This window comes from Oryzias melastigma, linkage group LG13 (assembly GCF_002922805.2).
Source record: "Oryzias melastigma strain HK-1 linkage group LG13, ASM292280v2, whole genome shotgun sequence".
Taxonomy (NCBI): Eukaryota; Metazoa; Chordata; class Actinopteri; order Beloniformes; family Adrianichthyidae; genus Oryzias; species Oryzias melastigma.
Window position 1 is genome coordinate 23,354,779 of NC_050524.1, and position 15,536 is coordinate 23,370,314.

Consider the following 15,536-nt stretch of genomic DNA (forward strand, 5'->3'; position numbering starts at 1 on the left):
ATTCACAGTTTGTTGGTAACTTGCAGCACTGGCTGTTTGATAACCTGATGGTTTTATTGTCTGCAGCTCCAGGTGATCCAGTTCATTGACGTTGCAGAGCAGGCCCTGACTGCCTTAGAGATGTTGTCAAGGCGACACAGTAAAGCCATTTTGCAGGCCGTATGTACACCTCTCTGTTGACAGCACTTTTTTTTAATCATCTATTTACTCTCAAATTACAAAAAAATAAATAAATGTTATATCTCTCAGGGTGGGCTGGCAGACTGCCTTCTCTACCTGGAGTTCTTCAGCATCAACGCTCAGAGGAATGCCTTGGCCATTGCAGCAAACTGCTGCCAGAGCATCACTCCAGACGAGTTCCACTTTGTTGCAGATTCTCTGCCTCTGTTGACTCAGAGACTCACACACCAGGTGAGCATCTGCCTCTGCAAGATGAAGCTGCTGATACAGTAGTACTTCAAATGACCATTCTTGTATTCTGTAGGATAATAAACAGTTCTGTCCGGTCAGAAATAGTTTCCATCTTAACTTGGATCTTTGACAAAAAATCAGGAATATGATTACTTAAAGTCAAAAGCATAGTTTTATTAGCAGCAATAGCTGTTTGGTTAACTGCATCCAGCTTTAATATAAAAAAATTTTCTCAAACATTTCCTTTCTTTTTAGGACAAGAAGTCCGTTGAAAGCACTTGTCTCTGTTTTGCCAGACTGGTGGACAACTTTCAGCACGAAGAGGTTTGTGAGGTTTTGTCTGTTAGACTTAACACTGTCTGGTTAATCTTTTCATACGTTACTACAGCCCGTCTACCCTCCAGGTTAGCGTCTCATGTTTATCCGTGTGCTTTACTCAACAGAACCTGCTGCAGGAAGTGGCATCAAGAGACTTGTTAACAAACATTCAGCAGCTGCTGGTTGTGACTCCTCCTGTGCTCAGCTCGGGGATGTTCATAATGGTCGTACGCATGTTTTCACTAATGTGCTCTAACTGTCCAAGCCTGGCAGTCCAGCTTATGAAACAGAGTGAGTAAATCTGCCAAGCCACTATTTCATGGGTTCTTTGTTTTCTTATGCATCAGTTTTCTGAAAGAACATCTTTTTTCCTTAAAATTAGACAGTCTCCTGTTCAAAGCTAATTTCACTTTTTTGACATTTTTGTTTTCTTTACAGATTATCATTCGTACTGACAGTAAACAATGAACTGCATAGTTTATTTAGTTTGCTTTAAAAATGGACCTACAATAAAAGCTTTCTTAACATTTTACTAAAGATGTGGTTTTCATGAGGTGGAGAACTTGCCTAATGTCCAAAAAAAACCACGAAAAATGCTTGAATAAATTTTGTTTTTGTCTGTTTTCAATAGATATAGCAGAAACGCTGCGTTTTCTTCTGTGTGGTGCATCAAATGGCAGCTGCCAGGAGCAGATTGAACTGGTACCCAGGAGTCCCCAGGAGCTCTATGAACTGACTTCCCTCATATGGTAAAGTCTGCTTGTTAGGAGCAATGTAAACAATACGCCTGGCAGTTTATACTCTGCAACATGTGTACATTGAAATCATGTTTAAAGGTAGTTATAAATGGGGAAATGGAAAAAGCCACTTTACTTTGAGGGATTAGCTGTTTAAAATGGTTTACTGAAGCTGCTGGTTCTTTTCCCGCAGTGAGCTGATGCCTTGCTTGCCTAGAGAGGGCATCTTTGCCGTTGATGTGATGCTAAAGAAGGGCAGTGCCCAGACAACAGAGGGAGCTATCTGGCAGTGGAGGGATGACCGAGGCCTGTGGCATCCTTACAATCGTATCGACAGCCGCATTATCGAGGTAAGTTTTTGTCCCTTTCTTTAGTATTCTATCACATCTTTGTAGGAAAGTTTCTTTAAGTCAAAATAGTCCAAAGTTAATTTCACAAAGATTTCAGACCTGCTGAGTGAGGCTCACAGCTTCATGGAAAAGTCTCCATGTAAATGTCACATTTTGGATAAGCTACTTTTCACTAATTTTTTTGTTAATTTCTTGAATAATAATATTCAGCATAGACTAACAAATTCATCTGAATTGATCTGAAACATCTTGGGAAGGATTTTAATGATCATGACAAATGTCCATCAGAAAAATGGCTTTTTATTACACTTCCTGTAGTACAGGGATCTACAACTTGAGGCTCTGGAGGTGTGTGTCTCTATCCCTCCATTGTGGCTCTTGGGTATAAAGAAAAAATGCTAATTCTTTAAATCATGGTTTTGTAGGTTTAGTTTGTTTTCTTTTCTTAAGTTTGTCATTTTATATTTATATTTTAAAAATGTTAAATAAAAGATGGTAAGAGGTTCAATCTGTTGTTAGTTGTTTATTAGAAAAAAAATTAAGCATCTTCTGTTGCCCAACAGAGTCTAGTCGTTGGTCAAACTCACAACAAAAAATATCTTGTTTGACTTTCTTGTATTTTTAATGAAAGTAAATCTGGTGCAGCGGGTTGATTTTAACACACTGCATTTTATTTTGAAATAAACTTGTAGCTGCTGCTGTAAAAATAAATTAAAATTCTAAAATTGGAAAAAAATAACACATAATTTAATTTTATAAATGAATCGCTTAACATTGAGGTGGTACTTAGCAGTTCTTTCAAGGTTCTGGTCGGAACCTTGAAAGTGGTGTACTTGGTGTGAGAAACTGGACCACATGAGTCTTATTGTTAAAGGTGGCAGACTCCTTCTTGCACTACAGCCTCAAAAGACAATTATGAAGCTAAAAGTATGAAAAGACCTGTTATGGATGTACAACATTGGATTTTTTTTGGGATCTGTAACATGTTCTTTAATACTTGATATACTTTAATACTTGATACTTAATATTTGAACTTTTGCCCTTATTTAAAGTATAAGATTGTTTTAGAATAAAGCAAAAACTGCTTTTATAACTTAAATTATGCCTGAAGATCAGCTGCAGGAAATGGAAAGTTGCAACTTTTGTGATGGCGTTGTCATTTGATTTTTATGTAATTTGTGTAAAACCAGCCACAATTTTACCAGGCAAGTTATTATCCTTTAGGACAGTGTTACTTTACAACACTAACTCTGTTTATTCAGCATCAGTTAATGTTTGCTCCCTTTCACCTGTTTTTCTGACCATGGATGTGTGTTTTCCTCACAGACAGCCCACCAGAACGGGGAAGATGAGATCAGCTTGTCGACCCTGGGCCGAGTGTACACTATTGACTTCAACTCTATGCAGCAGATAAATGAAGATACTGGAACGGCGCGTGGCATCCAGAGGAAGCCCAATCCTCTGTCCAACCCCAACACAGGTGATGCTGCTGCTCCCCGACTGTCTTTTAAGTTTTCTGAGGATGTGGATTTTCCTGAAATCCAAAAGAAAAGAAGCCTTTTGTTTATTTTTCATTTTCAGTTAAAGAAAAGTTATAAATATTATGACATCTGAAATTGCAGTTTATCAGTGTTAACTCTGTGCAGAGAAAACCAAAACACAAGGATCTAGTCGGCTGATTAAATACTTTGATTTTTGTTTTTTCCGATTGTGTAAACACTTTGAACGTAAACATGACTTTTTGTGCAGAGTTTTACTCTAGATCTATTCCATGTCTGATTTCAGGAAGTCACCAGGAGGTCAGACGAGAAGATGCACGAGCCCAGTTGATGAAGGAGGACCCCGAGCTGGCAAAGTGCTTCATCAAAACACTGTTTGGGGTCCTGTATGAGGTGTACAGCTCCTCAGCTGGCCCTGCTGTCCGACACAAGTGCCTTAGAGCCATCCTCAGGATCATCTACTTTGCTGATGCAGAGCTTCTGAGGGATGTGCTGAGGAACCATGCTGTGTCCAGGTAATACCCTACTGCATCCATTCACCTCTCCAAGAAGATGTTCTGACTGAAGCTTAATTTCAATTAATTGGTTGTTGTTTGAAATTGCTAGAATAAAAGCTTTAAAACCTTTTTTGTTCTTACAGTCACATTGCCTCCATGCTGTCCAGCCAGGACCTGAAGATTGTAGTTGGTTCTCTGCAGATGGCTGAGATCCTCATGCAGAAGCTGCCAGATGTGTTCAGTGTCTATTTTAGAAGAGAAGGTAATACTTGATACCATGGAAACGGGTTACTATTTTTACTGGTATAAATGTAAAACCATTTGCTCTGAAGATTAAATGTTTTGTTTAAAGGTTAAAATAAATGATCAACTTTCTTCTTGATGGGTCACAGATGGCAGATCAAGTAATTCATGTCTGTTTAAAGACACACTTCAAAGAAAATGTGTGTTTAACATGTTTTTATGTTTTCATAGTTAAAAGACCACTGGGAACATTATAGATCCAAGTGGTTCTTTTTTCTATGTATTTTATGTTAAGTCACAGTCTTTAGCCAAACTTCATCAATTCCTTTCATGAAGCTTTCATGTTGTAACTTCTTAAACACTTATGTTGTTCTCGTCTGTCGCTTCATCAGGTGTGATGCACCAGGTGAAAAACCTTGCAGAGTCGGAGAGCTTTCTGGTCACCAGTCCTCCCAAAGCTTGCCCTAGTGGTACAGCCAGTCTCTGCACCACAACCATCAGCACTGCTTCGACGACGGCCACTAACAATGCAACTTCTGACCTGGGCTCTCCCAGCTTCCAGCACAGTATGGACGACTCTCTGGACCTCAGCCCACAGGGGTGAGTTTGATGCACACAAATAGAAATTGTGCTTGTTAACAAAGAGTCATTTGCAGACAGTCAGGGAAATTTTGTTTTGTATTTTCAAGTGAAATGAGTGAAAACAAGAGTTTTAAATCACAGATTTTCTTTGCAATCAAGGCGGTTAAGTGATGTCCTAAAGAGAAAGAGACTTCCCAAAAGAGGACCCAGGAGGCCCAAATACTCTCCACCAAGAGACGATGACAAAGTAGACAATCAGGGTAAGCCAAGTTGTCCTTTTACACACTAGGATTCCTAATAAACACGAAGCATTCAGTAGTCATTTGTTGGAAAAGGCTGTCACATGCATGCTTACTTTTATGTTTCATACTATTGTGAAATTCCAGAATTGAAATGTATTTTTGTGTTTGATCATTCTCTCCACAACAGCTAAAAGCCCCACTAGTACTCAGTCCCCCAAGTCCTCCTTTTTGGCCAGTTTGAATCCCAAAAGCTGGGGGAAGCTTGGTGCCCAAACTAATAACGCCAACTCTGAGCAGTCACGCACTGCAGGGGTGAGTGGCTTGGCGAGGGCACCTCCTAAGGACTCCATTTCCAATAACAGGTACGCTGATACGCTTATCGGTTGAATTTGGGGACTATTATGGCTTTTTCCCCCCTTTTTTTTTACAGTATCTTCCTCCTTTCAGCGTAGAAGTCATGGTATATGTGTTTTCTTATTTTTTAGAGACAAAATAAAAGCCTGGATCAAAGAACAGGCAAGTAAATTTGTGGAGCGTTACTTCAACTCTGAAAACGTGGATGGCAGCAATCCTGCACTGAATGTTCTCCAGAGACTCTGCACAGCCACTGAACAGCTCAGTCTGCAGGTACGAAACTTAAACAACGCTGTTCTGGAGATGCTGGTGAACGTAGCTGCTGCTGGTGGTGTGACTCTCCGCGTCACACCCTGATTGAGATGTTTTGATGGTGTGTTCTCCAGGTGGACGGTGGCTTAGAGTGCCTAGCAGAGATCTCCAGCATTGTGTCCGAGTCTGACGTGTCGTCCTTTGAGATCCAGCACAGCGGGCTGGTGAAGCAGCTCCTGGTCTACCTTTCCTCAAACACCGACAGAGACTTGCTGAGTCGTGACATCAGGATCAAGCGGTTCCTCCACGTGTTTACCGGCTGTCCAGTGAGTACAATAAACCAGTGTACAGCAGTTCTGTCACATTCTAGAAATAACCCACCAAGGACAAAATTTCTAAAGTAGTAAGCATTTTTTAAAATTTAATTCTATTTTTTTTTAGGCCATAGAACTCCAAACTACACATTTTATACACATTTCTTAAACAGACATGAACGTTTTCACACTTTTTTCCTCCTCTTGTTTAAACTCTCAAAGTTCAAACCTTTGTACAAAAAGAAGTTCAGAATTATAAAATGAAAACACAAAACACTGAACGCCTTCTGTATCTTAGCTAGAAGTTGACAATTTTGCCAATCAGGATTCAGACCACTAAAAGTGAGCTGCCCTATAGCACTGTATTACCAAAAACAATTCAGTGTGCTCTGTTGGTCGTCTGCTCTTGTATTCAGCACATCCTGTCTGTTAATGTACGTTTCTGTTTGTTGTTTGAAGGCCCCAGGAATGGAGGCTGTAGGTCAGCTGGACCCGACCGAGACCGCGCCCTTCCTGGCCCTGGTGTACAAAATGAACAGCTGTCTGAGTCAGATGGAGCAGTTCCCAGTGAAGGTCCACGACTTCCCCAGCGGTAACGGCAACGGCAGCAGGTCTGTCTCCAACCAAACCTTCAGTCTCACCGTTCAGAGATTCCTGAATCCTCGAGGAAAACCTTCATCTCCATTCTTCAGGGGTTCCCAAGCACTGAAGTTCTTCAACACGCATCAGCTCAAGTGTCAGCTGCAGAGACACCCGGACTGCACTAATGTCAAGCAGTGGAAGGGCGGCCCAGTGAAGATCGATCCCCTGGCTCTGGTGCAGGCCATTGAGAGATATCTAGTGGTCAGAGGTGAGGGGCTTGTTGTAAAGGGAGGATGCAAATCCAGATTGTGTCAAGATTTATTTATTTTTTTTTTTTTAAATTTAAGTTTTTTTGTTGTTTAAATTGTCACAGGTCCACAACAGGTTTGAAAGTTGAACTGTTAATATGACATTTTGGTTTGTGGACCTTTTGATGGACGTTGTAGTTCAGTATGACTCATCTCGAAAATTGTAGTGGTACCTGCCGTTTAACTGATGCTTGTTTCTTCTCGCTCTGAGCCTGCACAGCAGAAAATGACGTGAAATCACAGCAGACCTCTGATTGGATCAGACAGATTCTGAGATGTGGGAGTTCAACATCTCTGCAACACAGAAGTTCTGCACACTCTGGAAATTCAGACGCAATTATGCTTTTTTATTCCTAAAACTTATCAGCAAACTTAAGAAAATGCTGAGTTTGTGTATCACAAATTGACTTTTTAAATCAAAGTCCATTATTCAGCAGGAAGAATGCATTTACTCACTGTTGTAGGCCTTGTATATTTGGTTCTATCTTCTCCTCCTGAACACTGTAAAAGTGTCGCTGAGTTTTGCTTTGACTGATGCTGCAGTTCTTGCTCTAAGCGTTCTGATGCTACCTTCATTACGGACATGTGTGGCCTGATCAAGAATGTACTGAACGCAAGTTTTTATACACAGTTTTAGCAATATGGTGTTCATGCTGGACTGTTGCTCCTAGAGTAAAAACTCAAATTCGGAAGAGGCTTGATGTGAAATGTTGAAGCGGTGAAAATCGATCAAATCTTGCTCCAGGCTTTACCTTTCACAGCTCTATTCCGATATATGAAAGGCTTGGTGTCGTATAATTCCAGCCAGGCACAAACCACAATTATACATTTCTCCTCCATGATCAATTTTCAAAGGGCTGACATTAAAAAGGAAGCAATCCATACGTCACTACCAAATCAGAGTTCCTGATTGGTCAAAGTTCAACCACTTTAACTCTTAAAAAGCGTTCTGTGGCTAATCATTGTGTACGAAGAGCCCGAATACTGACTTAAAAACTTGCTTAGCGACATATGAATGTGAGTTTTAAATCCGGAAAAACAAATGGAGCGTGCATTTCCCAGCCCGGTGTGAATATAGCATCAGAGGGAATCAGCAGCAGATCGGTTTCCTTCAAAACCATCAAAATATTTTTCTGAAAAACTCTAAAAGAAATGTGGCCAAGTCTGACTGCTGGATCTTCTCAACAGGTTACGGTCGAATCAGGGAAGAGGATGAAGACAGTGATGACGACGGTTCAGATGATGAAATTGACGAGTCACTGGTATGACCCAGCTTTTGTGCCTTTTTTTTCCTAATTTTTTTGTTGAATTTGTTGTGGTCTCTTTTAAATGTTCAATGCCTCTTCTGTTTTTTAATGTGAAGGCGGCGCAGTTCCTAAATTCTGGCAGCGTCCGGCACCGGTTACAGTTCTACATTGGCGACCACTTGCTACCGTACAACATGACGGTGTACCAGGCTGTGCGGCAGTACAGCCTCCAGGCGGAAGAAGAAAGGGAGTCGACAGACGACGAGGCCAACCCTCTGGGCCGAGCTGGAATCTGGACCAAAACGCACACGATATGGTACATATATGTTCTTTGATGACAAAAGCTGTTGGTGTTTTTGTTTCTTGGTCCCTAAATAGGCCTTTTGTCATTTCTGTATCATTTGTGTGTCAGAGCATAAAAACTGAAGGAGATTTTTAGATAGATTTTAGGTTTAGTTTGAATGGTCTTGTAGGTTGTTCCAGCTGACCTACAGCAGAGGAAAACTGGTCATCAGTGTAGCCTGAAGCGGGTATCACACAGTCAGAATGGGATTTGGGAAAGCATGTGTGAAGCATACAGTTTTTGCAGCTCCCTCGCTCTTTTAAAAACCAGTACTCCTTGACTGTTTGTGCAATTAACGTAATTCCATTCCAAGCAGCTTAATTTTTTTTTTTCGTTGAAGCTGTGGCGAGTCTTGGAAAAAGGTCCGAAATAACTTTGAGAGGACTCTAATTTTTTCTTGAACCCTTTACAGATGCAGCGCTATTCTCCTTCAGAATCTGCTGGAATTACGTTGATCTTGTTTATTTATTTATCAAACAACATAAACACTGGAACTCCTGTGTTAGAGGGTTAAGATGTGCCACTTTGTTTCGGTTTTTGAGGTTTTCCACTTGAACTGTGTTTGGTGAAGACGCACTCTGTCCCGTTTGCAGGTATAAGCCTGTCAGAGAAGATGAGGATGGAGGCAAGGATGCTGTGGGTGGAAAGAGGGGCAGAGCTCAGACGGCTCCCACCAAAACCTCACCCCGAAACGCCAAGAAGCAGGACGAGCTGTGGCACGGTGCGTCTTACAAACCCCAAGAAGTTACTCTCTGGGTCTCTTGTTATTTAAACAGTCAACCTGGTTTTGTTCCACTCGTCTCTTTTGCAAGTCAAAGTGTGTTTAGGTGGTTCCACTGACAGGTCTATCTTGTCTGTAGATGGCGTCTGTCCCAGCATCATCAATCCTTTAGACACATACCTCAATTCAGAGCCACCTGAAACCATAACCTTTGATGACCCCTCTCTGGACGTCATCCTGCTGCTGAGGGTTCTTCACGCCATCAGTAGATACTGGTTCTACCTGCATGAGGTAAGTGTCTTTACCATAACTCAAAAGGTGTTCCAAACTTCGTCTTTTATGTCTCTAGAATTTCTGTTTTTTCTTCTTTTGTTTAGAATGCTGCTTGTAAAGAAATGATAACTACCAATGAGTTCATAAACAGTAAATTGACTGCCAAAGCCAACCGTCAGCTGCAGGACCCGCTGGTCATCATGACAGGGAACATCCCCACCTGGCTCATTGAGCTTGGAAAAAGCTGGTGAGTTTCCTCCTGATCAACGCAAGAACGTCACGTCTGGCAGCAACATTCAGTTTCAACACTTGTCTCCTCGTCTTCGCAGCCCCTTCTTCTTCCCGTTTGACACCCGGCAGATGTTATTCTATGTAACCGCCTTTGATCGCGACAGAGCCATGCAGCGGCTTCTGGACACCAACCCTGAGATCAACCAGTCAGACTCTCAGGACAGCAGAGTGGCTCCTCGCCTCGACAGGAAAAAGGTAAACGGTGCTCAACACCTTTAAATAATATACTGCTCGTCTGCAGTTGCTGTCCGTCACATCAATCCCTCTTGTGTCCTCCTTTTTGCAGAGGACGATAAACCGTGAGGAACTTCTCAAACAGGCAGAGTCTGTAATGCAGGACCTCGGCAGCTCCAGAGCCATGCTGGAGATTCAGTACGAGAATGAGGTAACTTTATTTTCTGCTGCCTCTACACTAAAGCCAATGTTTTCAATCTGAGCTGTCTATGACAACTGGACCGAGTGAGTGTAACCATTGAAATGGTTTACTTACAACCAAATGAACTCTGTTTAGTTGCCATTTTTTGCCGATCAAGATGCTGGCATGTTGGAGCCAGACGTCGTCAATAATTTTGTTTCATTTGTTTTAGGTTGGAACAGGTCTGGGCCCCACCCAGGAGTTTTATGCTCTGGTGTCTCAGGAGCTTCAGAGAGCCGATCTTGGTCTTTGGAGAGGTGAAGAGGTCACTCTGGCAAATCCTAAAGGTGCTTTTACTCACGGCCAGCATTCACACTCTTATATTTATTTGATGTAAAACTTTAGCGATGGAGATTCTCCAAGTGACATTTGTTGTCTGCTCCACAGGAAATCAGGAGGGTACAAAGTACATGTTCAGCTCCAGAGGACTGTTTGCAGTTCCATTTGGCAGAACAACCAAACCAGCACACATAGCCAAAATCAAAATGAAGTTCCGCTTCTTAGGAAAGTTGATGGCCAAAGCCATCATGGACTTCAGACTGGTATGAACTTCCATCTTGTGCTTGGTTTTAATCATTAGATTCCTGTATTGAGTCAAACTCGTTTTTATTCTTTTCCCAGCTGGATCTGCCCCTGGGGCTCCCATTTTATAAGTGGATGCTGCGGCACGAGACGTCTGTGAGCTCACACGACCTGGTGAACATCGATCCAGGTGTGGCCAAGTCCATCCAGCATCTGGAGGACATCATTCGGCAGAAGAAGAGGCTGGAGCTGGACCGATCTCAGGTAACAGCATAAAGCCCTCTAATGGTATGGGGTCAAACCAGGAGCAACTTTATAATAAGCTTTAAGGAAATAATGAACATTTCAAAACTAGAATGTGAAAAAAAATATTTTGAACTTAAAAAAATATTGAAAATTTGAAAGAAAAAAAACCTTCAAATGATAATGTTCATCTGTAACAGCTGCTGTTTAGTATTTTACATTTTTCATTCCTCTTTCTCTTTGTTTTTTATCCTCAATTTATTTTTCTGTTCAGATTTTTCATTTTCTGAATTATTTTATGTGGGATTGGGCTATGAAACCATTGAATACCGTGACATGATTAACATCAGGACACAGGTTTTGGTGATGTCATGTCCACCATTTACCAGTGGGCTCCAAGCCCCACCCACACATAAAAGTAGGACTGAAAGGAAAGGAACAAATGAATACACGAAGCAGCAGCTGTTATTAATTAACATTTATTTTCATTTGGTAACAATTTCAGGTTTACAGTTCATTTCATTTAAAATATGCTATTTTCAATAGTTCTTTAAAGTTTAAAATATATTTTAAAAATCTTCAATACTTAGATTCTTACAAAATGCACTTTCAAGTTTAAAACTGTTTGTTCGCTATATTCACGTGTATTTTTCACATTTACAATTTGGTTTTTCCTTCATTTTAAGCTGATCCTGATTTAATCTCGTATTACTGCTTCATGTCAGAAGTGGTTGGGTTTCTTACATAGTTCGCTTTTGTCTCATCAGACTAGAGAAACCTTACAGCAAGCTCTGGAAAGCCTGAACATGAACGGCTGCTCCGTGGAGGACCTGGGCTTGGACTTCACTCTTCCAGGATTCCCAAACATCGAGCTGAAAAAGGGGGGCAAAGATGTGCCGGTCACAATCTACAACCTGGAGGAGTACCTCAGGGTTAGTTGTTGCCTGACCTTTTTTTCTTTTTGGTCACCTGGATAAATGAGAAGCTTTAACATCTTCACACATTTCTTAAACCGTTTTTGAATGTTGTTGCTTTCTTTTGTAGTTGGTGGTTTACTGGACTTTAAATGAAGGAGTCTCGAGACAATTTGAGTCCTTTCGGGAAGGATTCGAGTCAGTCTTTCCCTTGCATCACCTGCAGTATTTCTACCCAGAAGAGGTATGTGGAGTTTTTGTGTTTTTGTTTAGTTTTCCCTGTATTCTGTCGCTCATCTTGTGTCGTTTTTTGCTTTAGCTCGACCAGCTGCTGTGCGGCAGCAAATCAGAGACGTGGGATGTAAAGACGCTGATGGAGTGTTGCAGACCGGACCATGGATACACGCATGACAGGTGAGGCCATGGGGGAGCACCGCAAACACTCGTTCCAACATTCTTTAGCAAAAGACAGAGTTTTAATGTAGAAATTAGAGTCCTTTCAAAGGCACAGAGTTTCTGTGATTCCAGCATTGATGTATTCAATACTACTTTTTAACAGTTCTTTGTGTTCTGCGTCCTGATTGGCTGTAGATCATGGTCACTCCATCTCCTCTGGGCCGTGTCTCCTGTACAGAATGTGTTCAGTTTACTAAATCTACATGCGTCTTGGATCACAATCAGAACTTTTTCATTCTATAATACTGGACCCATTTTTCCTCGAAGGTTTGAACTTTGAGTTTAAGCAAGAGCGAAAAGTGTGAAAAATGTCTGATTAAAGTCTATTGAGGAGTTTTACTGCCTAAAACATCTATTATCCTACTTCATAATTTTCAGCTATTGCAGGTTATTTTTGGACCGCAACTCTTGCGATAAATGAGAGACCACTGTTAAAGTGTGATGTTTTGTTTGTCGTGGTCATAAAAGGTCATGTCTGATGATCCGTCGACTCTTGTCTTCTTGCAGTCGTGCCATCCGGTTCCTGTTTGAGGTGTTGAGCAGCTTCGACGCGGAGCAGCAGAGACTCTTCTTGCAGTTTGTCACAGGAAGCCCCAGACTGCCTGTTGGAGGTGATTTTTTTCCTAATTCTTCTATCCTTTCACAACAGAGCTTTGGCTCCAGTGTTGATTCTCTTAAATTACCGTAGCTCTTCAGCTGATATGCCGAAAGGTGAAAAACATAATTCCAGTGGATTCTGAAGCCGAGGAAAGCAGCTTTGTGCTGATATGCGATACTTTACAATATTAAATAATAGGGATATAACGATTTAGTCAAGCCACGATTCGATTCACACTTTTAAAGTCACAATTTCGATTTTTTTTTTAAACTCTGCTCACAGCTTCTGTGTTCTCCTCTAGGTTTCCGCAGCCTGAATCCCCCTCTGACCATTGTGAGGAAGACGTTCGAGTCGACGGAGAACCCGGACGACTTCCTCCCCTCAGTCATGACCTGTGTAAACTACCTGAAGCTGCCTGACTACTCCAGCATCGAGATCATGCGAGAGAAACTGTTGATTGCAGCTCGCGAGGGCCAGCAGTCCTTCCACCTTTCCTGATCTCATCACATCTCACATTCAGATGCCTTCAGCAGCAACTGATTAAATCATAACTTCCCTAGTTTCTTTCTTTTTTTTTGTAATCAAATACATTGAGGCTAAATGTACAGCCTTCTTGTTAGAGAAAGCAGCTTGCAGAGAGGTTAAGACTTCAAATATATATTTGCTGCCCCGTCTCATTAAAATAAAAGGAGTAAAAACTTATCAGTAGTTCTGTTTAAAAAGCTGAAAACATCTGGGTGACGTTTTAAACTGCATTGCTATGTGATATTTAAAAAAAAAGGGATGTCTCCTCTCTAGAGGGTCGGACAACCTGCCGGGTGTCTGAGGGGAGTGCGGGTGGGGAGGGGGTCCACAGGGCAAGCTAGGTTTACTTTAGCTCCAAAGATCATTTGTACAGACAAATTTGCAGACTTTGCTCATTCTTCACATTTGATAGAATAGCTCTTTGTTTTCATGTCTCCACCCCACCTCGGTTCGTCACTCTGCATTTTCTTCTGTATTATATTGTCCCCGGTTTGTTTGTTTGTTTGTGTGTTGCGTTTCGGTTCGGCTTACTCCCCCTCGTGTGTCTTTGCTTCCAGTTGTGAAAACTTGAGCTGCGTTTGGCTGAATGCGGGTAGTGATGAGCTCTTCAATGTTCTTTTTTTTTTATTTCCTTCCATACCCAAGTTGAGATTGTGTTCTGGCCTCCTTATTATAGAGAGCTTCAGCTCAAATGAAGACTTGTAACCAGTGTGTTGATCAGGTAAATTTTGTTTTTGCTCTTATTTTGATAGAGTTGGCGTCTTTCTGTTTTGCCCTACTGGACGTGTGGGGTGGGGGCATCTTACTAGACCAAGCTCTGAGCAACCCTCAACACAAAATGTAGCTGGGCACACAATTTGGCTGGTCTCATTTTATTGTTTCAAGGCCAGATAGCATTTCAAGTTCATTTATGGAATAAAGTATATATGCAGTTTCACACCCTGTTTCAGGTGGGGATGTCTGCTTTACCCTTTTTTAATTTTCTATATAGTCTTTATTTCTTGCTGTAGTTGATTTGTTGTTTTTTTTTTCTTCTTCAGTTCTTTTGTTTTTCTTTTTTTGCACTGCTGGCTTGGAACAAACCGTGGTGTGCACCTGCAGTCTGTGTCCAGGGGATGGCGCCACTGTTTGCTCTCCTGGCCCAATCGTTCATGTGCTGGTTTCTAAGATCTGCAATAATTTACTGCATCAGGTTAATGTTTTTACCTGAACATAAATAAAGTAACTGTTTGACTCATGTTTGTTCCCGCTTGCTTTTATTTCTCCATCTTCCTCCAAGAGTTTATTGCTGTTCTGCTACAAACTCATTTCTCAAGCAATCCTGGCAGGATTAAGTGGGTTGTCATGGAGACGCTTATTACCTGGAATGTTGAGGTGTAAACTGGGCACCGTATTACCTCTGCTTGTTTGCCGTTTATCCACTGCTGTGACTGAAAATCTGGCACACACGGAAAGCTTTGGATCAACAGTAGATGGGACAGGTGTCCTCAGACCTGGGGGGGCGGACTCCTCCATGTTTCACTGCTCTAACAGATGCAGAATTTATGGTGGGAAACCGTATTAAATCAGATGTTTGAGATCAGAGATGAAGAAAACTGGGCATTTTAGAACCAGGATGACATGTTTGAAACCTCACAAACATTTATACTAACTCCAGCCTCGAGCTTTTTTTTGTTTTTAAACCATGATGCAGATACATTTCCAAAAGAAGCTTTTATAGTCCTATCTTTACAAGAACCAAACCCTGTACCTGTTTAGAGAAATCATAGTCACTTAAATAGCTGCAAATGTTTATATGTACTGGTACTGCCTGAAATTACTTTTATTATGTTTACATTTACTTATATAACTTAATTTTATTGTTTGTTGCATAAATGAGGAAAATTATTTTGTTTGTTCTCCAACATTCCTTTAAAGGTCCTAAGCTCTTCAAAAGGTTGTGAGAAACATCTTTTATTGAACCCATAGACAGCTACAGCGTGTGTTCCATAAATATTCTGTGGAGAACAAAAAGGATTTGGTGTCTTTGAGCATTTCCCAGGATGCATTTCGTCCTTCGTGCATCATTCTGAGACTGTTGACTTTGAAGTCTAGATTCTTCTTTAATGTAGTTATTTTTTAAACCCACTGAGCTGAACTATTCTTTGAAGGAAAATAGTTAAGAATCAGATCAATAAAAAGCTGAAAAGGATTCTGGAAAACAATAAACATCAAGGAAGTAGTTAAAAAAAGCAAGCACGTGCTTGTTTTAGTTTTCTTTTGGAGCAGCATCTTTTCCTTCAATTATGTAAATCGGTTT

General features: G+C 41.1%; 1 protein-coding gene across 6 annotated transcripts in view; it reads left to right on the forward strand.

The window, feature by feature from the left end:
• The window catches only part of trip12 (thyroid hormone receptor interactor 12), a 28,893-nt gene extending 14,419 nt beyond the window's left edge, over positions 1-14,474 (forward strand). For 3 of the 6 annotated variants that reach the window (XM_024276732.2, XM_024276733.2, XM_024276731.1), the window contains exons 12-41: positions 67-159; positions 250-411; positions 667-735; positions 855-1,020; positions 1,361-1,478; positions 1,660-1,816; positions 3,143-3,296; positions 3,602-3,830; positions 3,956-4,074; positions 4,448-4,655; positions 4,797-4,897; positions 5,067-5,241; positions 5,365-5,506; positions 5,620-5,811; positions 6,259-6,649; positions 7,878-7,951; positions 8,053-8,252; positions 8,873-9,000; positions 9,140-9,291; positions 9,378-9,520; positions 9,603-9,759; positions 9,851-9,949; positions 10,152-10,266; positions 10,367-10,521; positions 10,601-10,765; positions 11,512-11,676; positions 11,789-11,902; positions 11,978-12,072; positions 12,622-12,725; positions 13,014-13,210. In XM_024276732.2, the coding sequence (XP_024132500.1) occupies positions 67-159; positions 250-411; positions 667-735; positions 855-1,020; positions 1,361-1,478; positions 1,660-1,816; positions 3,143-3,296; positions 3,602-3,830; positions 3,956-4,074; positions 4,448-4,655; positions 4,797-4,897; positions 5,067-5,241; positions 5,365-5,506; positions 5,620-5,811; positions 6,259-6,649; positions 7,878-7,951; positions 8,053-8,252; positions 8,873-9,000; positions 9,140-9,291; positions 9,378-9,520; positions 9,603-9,759; positions 9,851-9,949; positions 10,152-10,266; positions 10,367-10,521; positions 10,601-10,765; positions 11,512-11,676; positions 11,789-11,902; positions 11,978-12,072; positions 12,622-12,725; positions 13,014-13,210 (4,539 nt within the window). Of the gene's footprint in view, positions 1-66; positions 160-249; positions 412-666; positions 736-854; positions 1,021-1,360; positions 1,479-1,659; positions 1,817-3,142; positions 3,297-3,601; positions 3,831-3,955; positions 4,075-4,447; positions 4,656-4,778; positions 4,898-5,066; positions 5,242-5,364; positions 5,507-5,619; positions 5,812-6,258; positions 6,650-7,877; positions 7,952-8,052; positions 8,253-8,872; positions 9,001-9,139; positions 9,292-9,377; positions 9,521-9,602; positions 9,760-9,850; positions 9,950-10,151; positions 10,267-10,366; positions 10,522-10,600; positions 10,766-11,511; positions 11,677-11,788; positions 11,903-11,977; positions 12,073-12,621; positions 12,726-13,013 lie in introns of all 6 variants that reach the window. The other 3 variants (XM_024276735.2, XM_024276736.2, XM_024276734.2) reach the window with 3 other exon arrangements.
• The last annotated feature ends 1,062 nt before the right edge of the window (positions 14,475-15,536 follow it).